The sequence below is a fragment of the Urtica dioica genome, chromosome 7 (genome assembly GCF_054948205.1).
Source record: "Urtica dioica subsp. dioica isolate 48M chromosome 7, U.dioica_male_clone48M_v1_H2, whole genome shotgun sequence".
Classification (NCBI taxonomy): Eukaryota; Viridiplantae; Streptophyta; class Magnoliopsida; order Rosales; family Urticaceae; genus Urtica; species Urtica dioica.
Window position 1 is genome coordinate 39,878,174 of NC_142762.1, and position 18,237 is coordinate 39,896,410.

At 33.7% G+C, this 18,237-nt stretch overlaps 3 protein-coding genes across 3 annotated transcripts; 1 reads left to right on the forward strand and 2 right to left on the reverse strand.

The window, feature by feature from the left end:
- The first annotated feature begins 201 nt into the window (after positions 1-201).
- LOC149391513 (protein FAR1-RELATED SEQUENCE 5-like) lies at positions 202-2,755 on the forward strand. Its single transcript, XM_089620008.1, has 5 exons — positions 202-934; positions 1,039-1,871; positions 2,103-2,154; positions 2,224-2,540; positions 2,630-2,755. Exons 1-5 carry the CDS (start codon positions 202-204, stop codon positions 2,753-2,755), a joined length of 2,061 nt encoding a protein of 686 aa, XP_089476134.1.
- A 6,774-nt stretch (positions 2,756-9,529) lies between these two features.
- On the reverse strand, positions 9,530-10,401 carry LOC149391514 (uncharacterized). Its single transcript, XM_089620521.1, has one exon. It carries the CDS (start codon positions 10,375-10,377, stop codon positions 9,811-9,813), a length of 567 nt encoding a protein of 188 aa, XP_089476647.1. The 5' UTR covers positions 10,378-10,401; the 3' UTR covers positions 9,530-9,810.
- A 3,410-nt stretch (positions 10,402-13,811) lies between these two features.
- Positions 13,812-15,955, reverse strand: LOC149391515 (uncharacterized). The gene is made up of 4 exons (XM_089618658.1): positions 15,822-15,955; positions 15,469-15,633; positions 14,947-15,011; positions 13,812-14,284 (listed from the first exon to the last, which is right to left on the reverse strand). The coding sequence occupies exons 2-4, from the start codon at positions 15,611-15,613 to the stop codon at positions 14,225-14,227; spliced, it is 270 nt and encodes an 89-aa protein (XP_089474784.1). The 5' UTR covers positions 15,614-15,633; positions 15,822-15,955; the 3' UTR covers positions 13,812-14,224.
- Positions 15,956-18,237: the final 2,282 nt, after the last annotated feature.

Consider the following 18,237-nt stretch of genomic DNA (forward strand, 5'->3'; position numbering starts at 1 on the left):
ACGTAGCTAAATCTTGTGCAACTGATACAAAATAAGTAACAAAACAATTCGGCTACACAAATAAAAAAAGAAAAAAACAAGCGAAATCCCTAAATCCCAAATTCAAATCCCAAATTCGAACCAGGTGTACGACGTGGCGGCTAAAGTTCCCAAAGTCGAACCCAAACCCCAACCCACTTGCCGCGACAGAGCGCGACGGAGATGGCTGACCAAGCTGAAGATGTTAACCTTCGCGAAGACGAGTATGCCGATGACGGGGAAGATGAAGAAATCACGCCTCCACAACAATGGTGGTCCAGCGTGAATGAAGCTTGCGCTGAGTCTGCCGTTGGGGATGAAGACTCTGATGGTGTCGGAGGTGATGGAAGTGACTTAGAAAGCCTCTGTGGTGATGATGAAGAACAGCGTGAGAAGAGTGCAGTTGAGTACAATCCGCGCTCAAGTAATTCAAATTTCAAGTTCAAAATTGGAATGGAATTCCCTACCATGGATGATTTAAGGTATGTAATCAGAGAAAAGTTTATCAAAGGGGATCGAGATTTCAAATATGTATTCAATAACAAGACCAAACTCCGTGCAATATGTAAGGGACCGGGTTGTCCGTGGGTGTTGTACGCTAGGGTGAGGGGACCGGGTTTGAGTACAGTTCGAATCAATACGCTTGTCGACGATCATAATTGTGGGATAGTGTTTAACAATAAACTTGTCACTAGTCGATGGTTGTCTAAACACTTTATTGAGCAGTTCCGACTGAATCCAACAATGGAGTATGCCTCTTTCTTGGAGATGACAGCATCAACAAAGTACAGCCATGTAGGTAGCAGTGTTTATTATAGGGCTCGGGCATTTGCTAGAGAGAGATTAGAGGGTAGTGTCGCGAATCAATATGCAGTTCTTGAAGATTATTGCAAACAGATCATGGCTACAAATCCAGGTATGCATTTTCATCAATCTTTGTTTGTTTGCTAGAGGTATATTGGCTACAAATCCAGGTATTGCAAACTGATAATTGCTAAATCTGTTTTTCTTATTTTTCAGGATCTACTGCTCTGATCAAAACAAGTCTAGTTGATGGGAAGAGGGTCTTTGAAAGAGTCTACATATGTCTGAAGGCGTGCGTGGATGGTTTCAACAAAGGATGTAGGCCATTGCTTGGGTTCGACGGCTGTTTCCTTAAAGGCTATACTAAAGGTATGCTTTTGGCTGCAATAGGTATAGACTCTAATAACTCCCTATTTCCTGTGGCATATGCTGTTGTTGAGAAAGAAAACACACAAACTTGGACTTGGTTTACGCTACTAGTTAAAGAAGATCTCGGTGTTCAGAACACACATGGTTTCACAACGGTGACTGACAGACAGAAGGGTTTAGAGAAGGCATTGTCTGAGGTCTTTCCAGGGTCAGAACATAGGTTCTGTGTACGCCACCTTCACTCTAATTTCAAGAAGGATCACCCGGGATTGCTATTGAAGCAACTGTTATGGGCGTGTGCACGAGCAACCAATGAAGTTGAATTCAAACTTCGTATGAGTGACTTAAAAGACGAAGACGAAAAGGCTTATGAGTGGCTTCGGAATAAGCAACCTTCACAGTGGACCAAGTCTCATTTCAGAGTGCAATCGAAATGTGACATGCTCATCAACAATGTGTGTGAAGTGTTCAACGCAGTGATATTACCTGCTATGGATAAGCCAATAATCACCATGCTTGAGAGGATAAGGTATTGGCTTATGTGTAGGTTTGCTAAGAAAAGACTTCAAAGTCACAAGTGGGTGCACGGGGTGGGAAGTCGGATTGTTAATATAATAGAAGGACACAAGAAGATTGCACGGTATTGTATGCCAACTTCAGCTGGGAATGACAAGTTTCAGGTACATTTTTATCTTGAATATGAATGAATATGTTTGAATATGAATGAATATGTTTGAATATGCATGAATATGTTTGAATATGAATGAATATGCATGAATATGTTTGAATATGTTTGAATATGCTTGAATATGTTTGAATATGAATGAATATGCATGAATATGTTTGAATATGTTTGAATATGCTTGAATATGTTTGAATATGCTTGAATATGGTTGAATATGTTTTTATAGGTTATGTTTCGAGGGGTTGAGAGTTTTGCTGTGGATTTACAAGCAAAGGCATGTACATGCCGCCTCTTTCAGCTCACTGGAATCCCTTGTCCACATGCGCTGGTTTGTATTTGGTCCTCAGGTTTAAAGGATGTTGACTACATTGACGACTGGTTTAAGAGAGAGGCCTATGAAAATACATATTCTGGAATGATTGCACCAATGACAAGTCCGGATAAGTGGCCAGACACGGGTTTGAATCCAATATGGCCTCCTCTACAGCAAAGCTTGCCTGGACGTCCTAAGAAGAAGAGGAACAAAAGCAACGATGAAATTCCACCTGGATTTGGACCTAGTACTTCTACCAAACAAAGTAGAAAAGGTCAATTGAATCATTGCAGCAACTGTAAACAAGTTGGCCACAGTAAGAGATCTTGTAAAAATCAAGTTGTTGAAGAGGTAAGTGTATTACTACTTATGCTTGAATATGTTAAGCTGTTGAAATCCCAACTGAATTGAATATGTTTGAATTTGTTAAACTGCTTCAGGTATCGGCTCCCAAAAGGAAAGGAAGGCCACCAAAATCCAATCCAACACCGGAAACAATTAAGAGAATTGATAGGAGGAAGAAACAGGAAGCAAGAGAAGCATCAACGAATGCGTTTACATTTTAGTCTAGTTTGATGAAAAGTGTAATGCCAATATGGCCTTATTTTGGTACAGATTTGCAGGAACAATTAATTCAGTTTTTGATGTTATTTAAGTCTATATTTTGATGAAAAGTGTAATGCCAATATGGCCTTATTTTGGTACAGATTTGCAGGAACAATTAATGCCAATATTTTGCTGGATCAGTTTTAATGCCAATATGCCAATATGTTCAGTTTTAATGTTCAAGTTTGTTGCTGGATCAGGTTTAATGCCAATATGCCAATATGTTCAGTTTTAATGTTCAAGTTTGTTGCTGGATCAGTTTTACTGCCAGTATGCCAAACAGATTCATATTCCAAACACTGCAGAGAAGCTCAAACACACATATATTCCAAACAGATGCTTATTACATCAAACAGAATCTCATTACAGATTTTAACTCCAAACAATCTTACAAATTACACTAATCAAAACAAAATGCAACATAATAATATAAATTGACCAATATTCACATCTTCGAGTTGTACTCTTGGCTTCTTCGTCCTTTATGTCTTTGATTTTCTCAATTTCATATTCCAACTGGTGAATGGAATGCATTATCCGATCAGTACTGTTTGCTTCTTCTTCTTCTTCCTTGACAGTCCTGATGCTTTTGAGTTCGATTTCTAACTGGTTTATTCGTCTAAGCAAACCAGGTATCACTCCCTTCGATCTTTCACAAATCTCAGGATCAACCCACCTAAAATATTCACATCCAGACTGAAATTGAAAGAAGAAATACACACATCAACAACTCGATTTCAAAACCAGAGTCAAATACAAAAACTCAATTGAATGATTCTCTTTCTACTCACTTTTCCCTTGTAGCAACTTTGAAATCGCCTACCGGGATTCGACTCAGTCCACGATGTCCGCTGAGTCACTGGCACGCCACACATACACGTCGGACCCGTTGAAATTCCTCGACCCGCTGACGAACGACTGCGTGAATGTCGTCCACTCACGTTGGTACTGGAGCCGCTGATGAACGACGAACTACTAGCTTCCATCTGCTTGATTTCAGTGCTTTGAAGACGAAGAAGAAGATTTAGACATTTAGGGTTAGGGATTTTAGGGATTTAGGGGTTTAGGGATTTCGGGATTTAGGATTTCGCTTGTTTTTTTCTTTTTTTATTTGTGTAGCCGAATTGTTTTGTTACTTATTTTGTATCAGTTGCACAAGATTTAGCCACGTGTACTTGACATCCATTTTAACGACATGAGTTGCAACGGAGGGAGAGTTTAGTGAAGTTGGGAACTTTTGCCGCCACTTTTAAACATTGTGTCTTTAAGTGGGAGAACCCGAAAACATTGGGTCTTTATGCTGCCATTTTTTGTTGTTCTTGTAATCGTTAATAAGATTAACTATTGTTCCTGTTGCCGGTAATTAGATTGACTATTGTTCTTGCCACATTTAATAAATTTAATAGAAAAAATTATGTTAGGGTTAATTTTATGGGTCCGTTAGGTTTATAGTCATCTTTATACTTTCACATTGATATATAGCCAACGTTTCATAAATACTAGGTAAATTGACGTAAATATCCCACCATTTATTTCAATGAAATGGCAAACCAGGAATGTCACGTCATCTTTATGGTTATTTATCTAAGATTTACAAAACGTTGGCTGTGTAGCAACCCCAAATGTTTTAGCTGGCCAGTTATCTAATTTTTTGTAATTTTAATTACTCTAACATTTAATAATATTAATTATTAAGAGTATTATTGGAATATTGAAATGTCATTTTTATTAATTGGTTATTCTCCTAATTAAATATGTTAATAGTTGAGCTACAATTTTAAGAATGAGAGCTATTCCGGCTAGTTACTTAGCTCGCCCTTAATCAAAATATGTACTTTTAAGTAAGGATTATGAAATAATTAGAATATAATAATGCTTAAATATTTGGTGTAATCTTTACACCAAATGAACAGTGTTACACATAATTTGGTGCAACACTGTTCATTTTGTGTAAAAATCACACAAAATATAGAGTTTTGAAGTTATAGAGTTTATACCATCAGAGAACTTTATATTTAGAGTTATAGAGTTCTCCATTGGAGATGCTCTAATAATTAGATGTTATTATCTGTACAACGTCACGATTATCTAATGTCATAGGATTCAGGAGCTTATTGGCTACATGTGATGTATATAATATGAACGTTATTTCGTAAGAGTTGTGTGAGCAGTGTCGAACTAAAATTTGGATATGCTTGTTGCAGGAGCGAATGAATCCTTAATTGTGATTTTCCTATTTGATTTTCTTAACTATATTTAAAATTCTCAAAATTCCGATATTTTTTTTCTTCTATCTATTTTTATGAAATTTATAGTATTTGATTAAGCTAGGATCTCATGGATTTGACCCTTATTTACTGCTATAATCTTGTAATATTTAAGAAAATTATTTCTTGATCACGAGATAATGCCATCAAGTATCCTTAGAAATAAAAAAATATATAGTCTTGGGTTTAAATCTTTTTTATAAAAGGTTTGAATTGAATTTTTCTCTAATTTAAGGGGCTAAAATAAAATTTCAAAATTGAAAATAAAAATGAAAAACGCGTCGTTAAAACATCTCAAAGCACACTTAATGAGAAAATCTGGGTAAAGAAAAAGTTTCTATTAATATTATTGATTTAAATTACATATGTCTATGTTATGTATTAGGACGCTCATAAAATAAAGGGTCAAGCGGCTAAATGACCAAATAGAACTTAAGGATTTGCAAAATAGGCAAAGTTTATCAAGTATAAGCAAAATAACTAAACTGCGATTAATCCAGGCAGGATTAAATTTAATCCAAGCATGATTAAATTTAATCCAGAGATTTTATTCAGCCCTAAAATTTAATCATCGACAGCATGTAGAAGAAATCGTCCGAGCCAATCCGGAATCGTCGTTTCGTTTCGCCTCATATGGATCTCGGAGACGATCGCCTGGGCTTCGACGAGCGTGACCTCGCCGGACTCGTCCTGATGTTCTGCTATGAATTGCCGGAGCTGATCGACTGACATCCGATGATTGCTGTCGGAGAACTTGGCGAAGGCTTCCACGACGTCGCTCGGCGGCGCGGCCTCGGTGAGCTTGAACTTCCGTTTGAAGTACTTGAAAAACTTGTAGCTGTTGTAGCTCTGACTATTGCTCGCCGCCTCTTCATCAGCCAAGATCTCGAACGTGTTCTGTTTGGGATTTTTGGGGAAGGATTTTCGAATTGGCTGTTTTGCCTAACCTAATGAAACTATGACTATTTTGCAAAAGCCATAGTATGAATTGGCTACTTCATACCATTTTTTCTAAAATAAATTTTGGTATTTCTCATCCATATGCTGGAGATCAACTAGAACGTAAAAGATTCGGATAATAACATCTTTCATTTTTGTTCTTTATTTTTTAAATTATTTCATTACATAATGCCTAGAGTAAATCTTGGAACTATTTAAACTATGGGATACAAAAAGATGAACATATTTTTTTAAAAAAATACCTTTCGACTAAATTTGACTAGTTGATGCCTATGTTATAAGGGGTCGTATATACTTTTAGAGGGCATAGTTAGTTAAAAAAATTAAATAACTATTATATTATGATTATATATTTTCTGCATTTAATATCAAATTTTAACTATAAAAATTTATTTAATGTATATAATGAATATAAAATATCTCAGTAAATAATTGGCAATAGTCAAACTCTACATAACTAGCTAGGTATATAGAATATCTCAGTAAACAATTGGCAATAAAACTTAGGGTTATTAAGGTATATAGACACACGACTATAGAGAATTGAGATTTAGCCAACATTTGATTAATTTCTTGTAAATAGCCAAGTGGACTTATCAACAGATTAATAAAAGACTTATTTAACCTAGCCAAATTCCCGTCCATTATTTTCAGCCCATTAATTTAAATGAAAAACAAATATTCGGCCATAACTACTCGCGCAAATCGAGGGAGCATCATTAACACCGAAAATCAAACATCACACGCAACCATAATCTTTACGCGACCCAGAAAAAAACCCAAAAAAAATCTCTCGACCGAAACCCTAAAATCCATTAAAAGTTGTAAGCAAAAATATGTACCGACGATTGAAGAACAAAGAGATTTGAACCCCGACGGCGACAAACAAGGTATGAAAAATCCATTAACATTCAGGTGATTTTTTTTTAAATATGTTGGTTGTTCTGAGAATTTTTGTCGATCAAACATTTACGTTATATCAAAAGGGGTTTTCAGAAATTGAGTTTCAAAAAATGGAAAATGACCGTCGTTAATGGCCGAATGAAAGAGTTAATGGTTTTGAATATTTTGTTTCGAGTGAAAGATGTTAATGGCCGAATGAGTTTAAAAATCTGGAAAAAATGGGTCTTTGGATTTTATTTCTCTATGCCGAGTGTTTATGAGTGTAAGTGTGTTTGAAATTTTTTCTTATCCTTTACCGTTTTTCAAGTTTTGATATATTTTGGATGCGTGATTGTTTTGGTTTTCCAGACCGAGATTATTTACACAAATAAGAAGAAATGACCAAAAAGTCTCCCGCCAAGAAAAAGGTCAACACCGAAATCATAAAAGAAAAAAGAGATGAAGTAAATGTAAATACATTGTAAACACATTGTAAAGAGAAAGAGATGAAGTAAATGTAAATACATTGTAAATGTAAGTTTATTTACATATATGTTCTTGTGCCATGGTGAATAGACGGTTATGAAAAGCAGTGAGAAAGAAATTTGGAAGTTCAACAATCTGGAATAATCAAACACGCTGAAGAGAATACAATTTGAATATGAAATTGGCGGTAAAAATAAAGATAAGGAAAAATGCGACCAAAATAAATATCATATTTTCAATAAATGGAAAATATTGAAATATTGTAATTTAATGCTATTAAACGAAAATAGAAACCAAATCAACTAGAAACATGCGGCTGGAACTTTCAAAATATGCTGAAAAATTCAAGTTCCACGTTTGAAAACTTGCCTAATTTGTTTGAATATTTGATTCAAATTTTTTAAAACATAACTGCCTAATTTAAAAACTTGGCCGAAATTATTAAGGGCAAACATGTAAAAAAATAAGCCGTTAATAGGTTGCCACGTATGCAAGTTGGCTATTTACAAAATATTTATAAAAAATTGACTAATTTACAATTCTTATAATTTATGTGGCGTACGTAGCCAATTTTCTGTAAAACTTATTTACAGAATTCATACTATGAATATAATCAAGTATCATATGAACACTTGTATATGCAGTTAGTCATAGAAAAATTAGTATCATGCGCTTGAATAATGTATTAATACATCATAACCATATTCACTAATATTAAGTATCTATTGATATCAAGAGTGATATATATATATATATATATATATATATATATATATATATATATATATATAAGTTTGACAACGAGAGACGATGACCACATTAGAATAAAATATTTGGGATCTAAAACACTTTATTATTGAATGATTATTATGAGTACGTATACTGTTGTATTATTGGATCCCTAATTAATATAGAATTTATAGTATACCTAGCGGTTTGAAATTTAAGATTTTACAAAACAGCCAATATTTTATCAGTCTTAGACAACTAACTAAGCTTGGCGAAAACTATCGTTCATTTATAAAACAAACCAATTAATCTTAAGAATTCAAAACTATAATATGTCTAGAATTACAAATTATACAATTATGATATTATATTAAAATTTATCACATAAGACTTGCTTGTTATCTTCGTAAATGTAAATATCCCCCTCGCGGCAAGAGCCTCTCGCTAAATGACATGAATATCATGAAGTTCTCGTAAATATTCCGCAAACATCACACATATTCTGCAAATACTGCACAAATTTTGAAAAATGAAGCTTTTATTTTCTCAAACACCTCAAATACCGCACACTTACCACTAAAATTAAAAGTGCTGTGCGACTCCGATAAACAATATTTTAATCCGTAGTATATAAACAACAAACATATTAGTATTTTTTACATTCATAACATATGAGTAATACTAACGAACATTATGAGCCTGATGTATGATTTGTCAAATGTCAAGTAATATATATATATATATATATATATATATATATATATATATATGTATTATTTATGGCTGGATAAAAAATAAAAATAGAAAGAAGTAAAATTTACGGCGATATTGTGTCCACGTGTCTTTCATTTAAATTTATGCATGTGGGTCCAGCCTTAGTCTAAATGACTTTGAAAGTCTCATTTGGGGAAGTTGCCAAGAATTAGATTTGAGGATAATTATCCACCTGTCACGTAGAATATTCAATTTTCTCATGCCAGCCTCACAGTTCCAACTTTACAACCCATGGCGAAACTGCCTCGAATATGGGGTTTACATTATTTATTTGTATTTTGGTCATTCATATTTCACAGGCTTTTTGTACATTCTTGATTAGAATATTGCCCCCACTGAATAATCTATGTGAGAAAATCAACCCTAAATTAATAGTGTGGAATGACTAGTTCTTTCTATACATTTATTCTTATTATTATCTACACAAGTGGTGACGTAGATATCAGCTTGAGGAATATTACTCTTCAATTGGAATATTAAATAATGTAGACTATACGCAACAGCCAAGTCATGCCAGAATGTTTCTTCGTTGTTCTTCAATACGGATTATTTTTGTCGTTTCAGTACACCAAGGACAAAGATTAACAACTGCTTTTTCATATCTAGTCATTGCATATATATATAAAGAATCAAATCTGAAGAAGAACAAAAAAAAACATTGGTTTTTTTTTGTTCGATTTTTGCATTTTTACACCAAGCGCATCAGTGAGATAATATATATCGTATATTTGATATACGTATAAGCTTACAGACGCATCGATATGTACTCATGGAAAACATATATCTACACACAAAAATCATATCTCTTAGATCTACATGACTTACGTGACAGACTTCTAATACCTAATCAGATTATTAAACAAAAAAAATATCCAAAGAATCGTACGTAAAAAAACAAGCAATATTAATTTTATGGACTATAGTCTCTGCTCAGGAAGTGACGATCTTTCACGCACAGTCCTCGAATATTGCATGAAAGTGGTTCTCTCTTGAACAGGCCGTTTTTGCTTCATCAACTTTGACCAAAACCCACTGCTTCTCTTTTGCTCGTGACTTTTATCCTCATCGATGTTGCTACGACGATATCTCGGAAAGAAAGCCAAAGATCTGCTCTTCTTGAGCACATTTCCACCAGCGAGAAACGACGACGAGACGTTCGCTACGGGAGAGGAAGAAGACGAGGCCGAAGAGGAAGAGTAATACGACGACAAAGAGGACGTCGTTGATGACGTGGCGGTCTCGACGGTGGTTCTCCGAGCGTTCGGTTTTTTGTCGATCTGAGCGAGCTTTTCTCTGAGGCAGACGGAGCAGACGCCCGGAGACTGGCGGTGCTTCGGGTGCTTCTTGCAACGACCGTCGTTTTGTCGCCGCGGGTCTGGTTTTTGGTGTCGTTTTTGGAAAAGCGTTGCCATGGTTTGCGTTTGAGGGTTTGTGAAGAGGAAGATGAGGGAAGAAGGGAAAGAAATGTTGAGTTGTTTAAGCATCACTATGTGTGTGTGTTTGGTTTTGAGGGATTTATAGGAACGTGGGGATTTGGAAGTTTTTGGTGTGTTTCGTTGATAGTTCCTTGTGAGCTTCTTTCGGTTTTCTTTAAAAAGTTGTGTTGGAATAATGGAATTATTAGTGTAGGAGATCCCTTTTGACGGGTTACTATATATATGTACACATATATATTTGTGGGGCCAATATTTTATATAAAAAAATGATTTATGTTATCTCTTAGTATGAATACAATTATATTAGGTGATTTTAGATAAAAGGTTGTTATTTATTATTATTATTATTGAAAAATAGATTAGAGGTGTTATGTATGTACGGTCTTTGTATGGCTGAGATGGGAGTAGGGAATGTGGGGTCCACATGTGGGATTTGGAGTCGGTGGCTGGGATGTCTTTGATATGTGCCACGTCTTTATTAGTATTATTATTTATTGTAATTAAAATTTAAAAAAAAAAAAAAAAAAGCGCCGAAGTGTGGAAAAATAAGAACGGAAGGACTATATTTTTCTCCAAAAAAAGGGCTATTTTTCTTTTGAGCTCCAATATGTTTCTAAGGGCGGCGCGGAAAATACGGGTTGGAGTTTTGGGAATAAAAAAGAAGAGGATAAAGAGTTGAGGATTTGTTTGCAATGGAAAGAAATGCGAAAAGCGGCGTCGTCTTATTATGAATATATCTCCCATCTTTAAACCTTATTAATCTTAATCTGATGCTCTTCTATTGTACACAACGTTTTACCTGGTAAACGTAACAGTTGAAAGAAATACAAAAGATAATAACGAAAATATTATCATGTAACATACAACGTTGCGCAGTTAAACAAAAGAAAATTGCATAATGTGCATATGTTGTATAAGCTTATAATGATAGTATAATTAAGTTAACTCCAATTATGCAATATCGTGAGTTCCATTTAAATCTTACGTAAAAGTTTTTGTGTATCTTATTATAATAGCTCATGCTTAGTGTAGTCTACATAGTTGATTTATCTACTATGCTATGACACAAGCGTGAGCTTTTGCGCTCTGCTTTTTCTTCATTATTTAATATTTATTTGGCCGTTGAATTATTCAAAAGCTCCTCATTTTCTCGCACCCACATACACGCCATTTCACTTTTTTTTTTTTTTTTTTTTACCCACCAAGAAAAGTCATGGAAAACCATTTTCTCAGACACAGTACGCCATAGTTTTAATAATGAAAAATTTAATGTTATTTTAGTTATAGTATTCCATTTTTGGCGAAAAGAAAATGCTCGATTCGCTCATAGCTAATACATGTTGGAATTTGTCAAGTCCTAGTCACTACTCACTATCAAGCTTCAAAACACACAAAAAAAAAAAAAAAAAAAAAAAAAAAAAAAAAAAAAAAAAAAAACATAATCTGAATGTACAACACTTTTGTTTGTATTTTTTTTTATGAATATGTATTGCTTGGATTTTAATGAGAATATATGTATAAAACAGTATTCTCTAATAGTTATGGAAAACATCTTACGTAAGGATTATGACTAATTAATAATTTTAAAGGGCCAATTAAATTATTAACCAATTTATGGAGTATTTTAAAGGTTTGGCCAATCTAATTTTTAGCTTATTTTTCTTCTCCATGAAAGACACGAAGTAATCAATGGCGGCAGATCAGAGCTTTGAATATATGACGATGATTACATGATAATTTAACGAATATGGATAGTTCATGTCATATTCGATTTACATTTCTGATCCTGATTTCTAGGCGTTTTTTTCTCACCAACCCTGATTCTTGTGTCGATATCAGATGCGAACTCCATTACATTGTTGAGAGAGGCAACTCCAAAATATTTGAAACGAAGTCGTAACTTTGACAGTCATTTATTTTGCAGTTGATTTTACCTAGCTAATTCCGACATTGAGACATTCTTCATCAAGAAACTTAAATCTTGGGTCACTTGTAAATATGACTTCATTACCGTGTTGGATATTTAGTAATATCAAATGTTTAAGTTGGTTATTTTTCTAATTTTCTGAAATAATTTTAATAGACTTGATATGAAGTAATTTTTTCAGTTTATTTCAATGACATGGATACATAATTTCATTAATCTTTCGCCTTGACTAGAGGACTCATGTTGGGCATAAAAGTCGTGAATTTGAGACTACTAATCCGGCACGTGTATCTTAGGGATATATAATCATTTTATTAATTAGGTGATTAGTATTTAAATTTAGGATAATTTTGTCTTGATTTTAGTGCATGTACATTAACATGGCTCTATGGTTAGCTCGCTATGTGGATTGGAATTTGGAACATATGTTGCATAGCCGTTAGCCTATAAATTATTAGCATTATTCCAAACTACCAGTTCAATTTAAGTTAGGGTTTCGCAAAATCTTAGTATTACTTTATTTTGAACTAGTTTTTTTTTTTTTTTTTTTGAAAGTGGGGATTGAACCCACGACCTTCACACAGGAGGTGCGCGTGAAATTACCACTAGGCTATCCTAAGTATCACATTTTGAACTAGTTTATCTGCTTTACCAACTCTAATAAGCTGCATTAAATCCGAAATAGTCTCATTGACTATTACTTGGAAGAGAAAAAATAAAATAAAATAAATAAATAAGCGAAGTTGCAGGTCAATTAGTCAATTTCCATTTGGCATGCAAATTTGTAAACATAACTAAGCCATGAAAAGTCAATGCCATGGATCTCAATTTGTCATGCCACGTATTGATAGTAAACGTTGGAAAAACTTAACAAAGCACTTGTTGTTTCAAGTTTCTAAGCCTACTTAAATGTTTAAAATTGTCAAATAATAATATTTAATAAATAGACACTTCTAGACGAAAATCTTAGATAAAAAACAACTTTCATATAACAAATGCTGACTATTTACTTAAAATTTATGTCTGAAAGTAACTATTTACCTAAAATTTACGAAACTATTTTCCTAATTTTTTTGTTGTTTTAATGTTACTAGGAAAATCGACGTGTCTTTAGTCCAATCGTACTAACTGAAGCATTTACTCGTCCAACAGGACTAAAGATGAAGAATCAAATCGCTATATATATATATATATATATATATATATATATATATATACACACACACACATATGGGCGCATGTACACATTCCAAAGAATACACACACATATGGGCGCATGTACACATTCCAAAGATTGAATTTAGCTTGAAAGGGGACAAAATTAACTTAAGTGAAACAAATTAATAAATAAAGGATTACTAGAATCTTGTTCATTTACATCCCAAAAGGTAAAAGGAGAGCCAAGGATTACTAGGATCTTCAATTATGCACCAGATGGGAATCAAATCTGGAAATAAGATCAAAGCCGTGAACATATATGTTGGCAAAACCAATCAATTAGCTACTTTTGGATTATTAAATTAAACATTTTCATTTTCACATTGTTACAGACTGCTTAAAGAATCTAAAGACACCGACTTTTATTTCACATTTTAGCCCCAATAAGAAAAGCCCTTTTCCCACCATATTGGAAATAGCCCTCACAAGGACTCAAATGTGTCACTTATACAGAGTTCCAGATCTCATATATCTCACAGCCAGATTGGTCAAAGTCAAACTAACAAAAACATATGCCCACTTGTACTAGTTTTGTATAATCTCTACTACAACTCACTTCCATTCATGGTTCTAAGAAGTTCACAACCACCAAAAACGAAGAAGCGAATAAATCATTTTATTGCATCACACAGCTTTCGGAACCCACAAACATAGTCTCTAGAGTAAATAAAACTTTCAGAGCAGATCTACCAATGAAGGACAAGAACCCTGAAGCAAAGGAAAAATGGTAATACCCATTTTATTCGTCTATTAGCTGGTATCTTCGGCAGTATTTACTTCTCTTGGGCACTGAGATACGTATGGTTTGAGCTGCAGAGAGGAACACCGAGGAAAAAGGGAATTAGCAGGGCATATAAGTACAAACATTCTCAAGTATTTATATTTCATAACACATTTTTGCAGAATACGGATCGGAAAAAAGAATAATAGTTCAACAACATATTCAATCAAATATCTTGTCAAACCATTAAAATCTTGTGACTTAAAAAAAAGTGTGTGTGTCGGGAGCAGCATTGTTTTGGAGTAGATCAAGGCCAAGTTCAACAATTTCGCCTAAAAGGATTCGTGGGCCGGCCCAGGATTGAGGAAGTGAAAGATTTTGGTGATCGAGATAGCATCAAATCCAGCAAAAGGCTGACTGTTAGATGTTTAGCGGCGCGATATGGCTCAAGAAAAAACCCATAATGTGTTGGAGATCAATTTTGTGGTACTAAAGGCAATCACGCAATAATCAAAACAAGTATTAATGGCGAACTAAGAATCCAAAGCCAATGTGAAACCAAGGAATTGAAGACATAGCTACAATTTACAAATGACTAAAAAGATTGAGCTACAAAAAAAGTTTTTTTGTTTTTTAATACCGCAACAATGTCAAGAAATAATTTCTTGGATGTAAAATAATTGATGCATGTAATCCAATGTGCTTATATCCACGTAATCAAACTGTAAAGGAGCACATAATACAGAAATACCTTGAAACCAGTCAAATCAGGAACCACATACTTAGGTAACTTTGCTGGAACAATAACATATCCACCTGCAGAAAACAAAATCATATCATTATTTCGTAATCATATCAGCTCAACCAATAAAATATATACGGATTTTTTTTTTCCTAGAGAAAAATAGAAATGTCCTAGCTTGTATTTACAAGCGAGTTAGAAATGCATGAGTTAAGTAATAAAGCCAAACCGAAAATTGCACCCGAAGTTTCAAAGTTCTGTAAGTTCATCGATCAATCCACCTTAAATCACAACCCGTGACACTAATCATTGGTTTTTCTGACATCATTTTATCTGTGATTTTCAAGTTTTAATAAGATTTTTCATCTTCAACTACAAGAAGTAATTTAGCTAAACAAATAACTTTGCAACAAATAAACCATTGACGAACAAAACAAAAAATAAAAATGAAAAATATAATGTCCTCTACGAATACAAGCATTGAAGGGCATAGAAAAGCGACAAAAAGTTTTTAGTATTTCTTCTTCTAACCTTTACGAGTGTGGAAACCAGTGGGCTTGCAATTCTTTCCCTTGTAGAAATTTCTAGGGGCTCGTTTTGAGGACAAGATGTCCAGCGAAGACGTTCGCTTTCTCCGAAAAGCCCTTCCTAACCCTAATATCAGTCCCAACGGCATTGTTCTCTTCCAACTGAACCCTAAACAACCAGTGATTAAGACAAGCTCAGAATCGACTCAGTCCCATAGCGGGAATAAAAGAAAACCTCAAACTCATTTTTTATCGGCCACAAATTCATTCCTTTAATTTTTATTCGTAAATAAAAATATATCAGGAAAAATAAATAAAATAAAATAAAACTGTGGGAATCGGAAAAGTAAAACTTACGGGCTTCGAGGTTTTGGCTCAGACTTGAACGCCGGAGGAGAGCGAGAGAGCAGAGATCACAATAGAAGCTGGTTTTCAGTTCTCTCGCGGCAACGATGTGAGAGTGAAACGAGAGCTGGTAGTGAATTGGGCCTCGGCCCATAAATGAAGGTGACGAAAAGCCCAGTTCTTCAATTCTATTCAGCGAAAATTACCGGAATAGTGTTTCGAAAGTATGGTATTACTAAACTATACATAATTAATGAAATATAAATAAAACGGTGAACCATAAACAAAATTAATAAAAAAAATGCTAAACAATTAAAAATTATGTAAACATCAAGAAAATAATTGTTTAAACTTTGAAAATAAACTTATATATACTCATCAAGAAAATAACATTATATGTTCATCACACTATTTAGCTGGCATATAAATACATAAACATTTAAAAAAAAAATAACAAAAATAACACTCATGAAATCATGACATGTCACTACAAAATACAAAGATTCATGAATTCTCAAAAACAATAATTACTTTTTTTTTTTAGGGAAAGTTGTCACTCGAATTTTAGATTAATGGCATATCAGCCAAAACATCCTCCCACAAGTTAGGAATGTTGTGCAATGTAGTGCTTGAAATATGTAGTGTTGCACAAACTTTCAATTTCAAGATTTTCAATGTAAATTTCATCTAAAATTTAAATATCAACAACTGTAAAATAAAATTTTAGACTTACCGTGCAAATGTGAGGTGCCGGCCCACCCGCTAGGCTGGTTAGGCAGCTGCCTAGGGCCTCATATTTTCAGAGGAAAAAAAGACCCATATATTTTATTAACAAGTGTACTTGGTTTGGGCATTGAAGAAACATAAGACCCAATTATATATTTAGAATACTTAGTTACTTTTTGCTAACAAGAGACCCAATCAGTTTTTTATGTGAGCAACAAAATTAGTTGTGCTTGACATTTGGCACTGGCATAATTCGGTAGATACAAAACAATTAAAACAAAAAATATATTAATTTCACACTCTTTAACATATGTATGCATGCCAACAACAAAAAAATAAGTAGACAATATTACTATTTAAGCAATATAAATTCAAAAATATTGTAAGCACATTTTTTAAAAAAATAATGACTTTGACGTGGATTTTGCAAATATAGAATACCAAAGGAGGTTTTATTAGATTCTTTTAACTTATTAAAAATTATGGTTAAATACTATATATAAATATTATGTTATATTTTATTAAAGGCTTTTTTTTTTTGCAAAGGCCTTAGTATTTGTTGGACCGGCCCTGGTTGCTGGAAATATTAGAGGTAACCAGAAAAGTGGCAGCTCATCGGAAAGTCTGGTGGTTCCTTCAGAAATCAGAAATCTCGTCAAAATTAGCAAAATAATAAAAGTAGATACAAAAATAAATTCACATACAATCATACATTTATAACAATAATCAACGAATGAACACTAAATTAAAGAATAAAATATTAAACTGAAAACTCAAAAAATCAAACACGTAAAATATTAATATTATTCCTTACTTATGACAAACAAAACACAAGCGGAAAACTACTAAGAATTGCAAAAATGCTGATAAACGAACTAATAAGAAGCACGCGAGGGGAAATAATTCACTCGTAGATTAACAATATTTAAAATTACTCTCGAGAATGAAATTTCCAAAGCCTTTCTACCGGCAAGATTATGTGACAGTATTTTTCATGATCGTATTAAAGATAAATTATTTTGTTGATTATTTTACTAGTAACTTGATCTTAGAGAGATATCACTAGTATACATTGATATTTTGAGACTTGGGTGTGCATGGTCTAATCATGTGCCCATGTCTGATCTGAAATTTGTTTTCAGACCATATTAAATGGCATAGAAATTAAGATCGAATAAGGCTGAATAAAATATAAAAAAAATGGATCAAACTAGTTTCGATCGGTCCTAACCGATTCAATGCAATTGTATAGTGTTTTAAAGAATCATTTTGCAAATCAAGTATCATGAGTCCTAACAAAAACATGTTAAGAATTAACATATATTGGTATGATCAAGTTTAAACCGCAGTTTCAATATCTGAAACTTGATCGAGTCAGCTTGAAAACACACTACAGCAATGTCAGTAATTACTAATATTGTAAATTACATAATTATTTTGGCACATGAATAATGATAAATTACATCCATAGCAATGTGAGGAAAAAAAAAACTACGTACTTACAATTGGGGAAATTAAACAGGAAAAAAAGCTAAATAAAATTTGTTAATCGCGTTTTTGGATTAGCATTAAGAACCGTCCGTGGTTCGATCTAGGGCCGGACCCTATGACCGCACGTAGGTTGGGTTTGGTGAAGTTCTTCTCTTCTCATCGTGTTCGTGTTCTTCGGATCTTTGGGTCACCGGGTCCTTGAGTTTTCGGG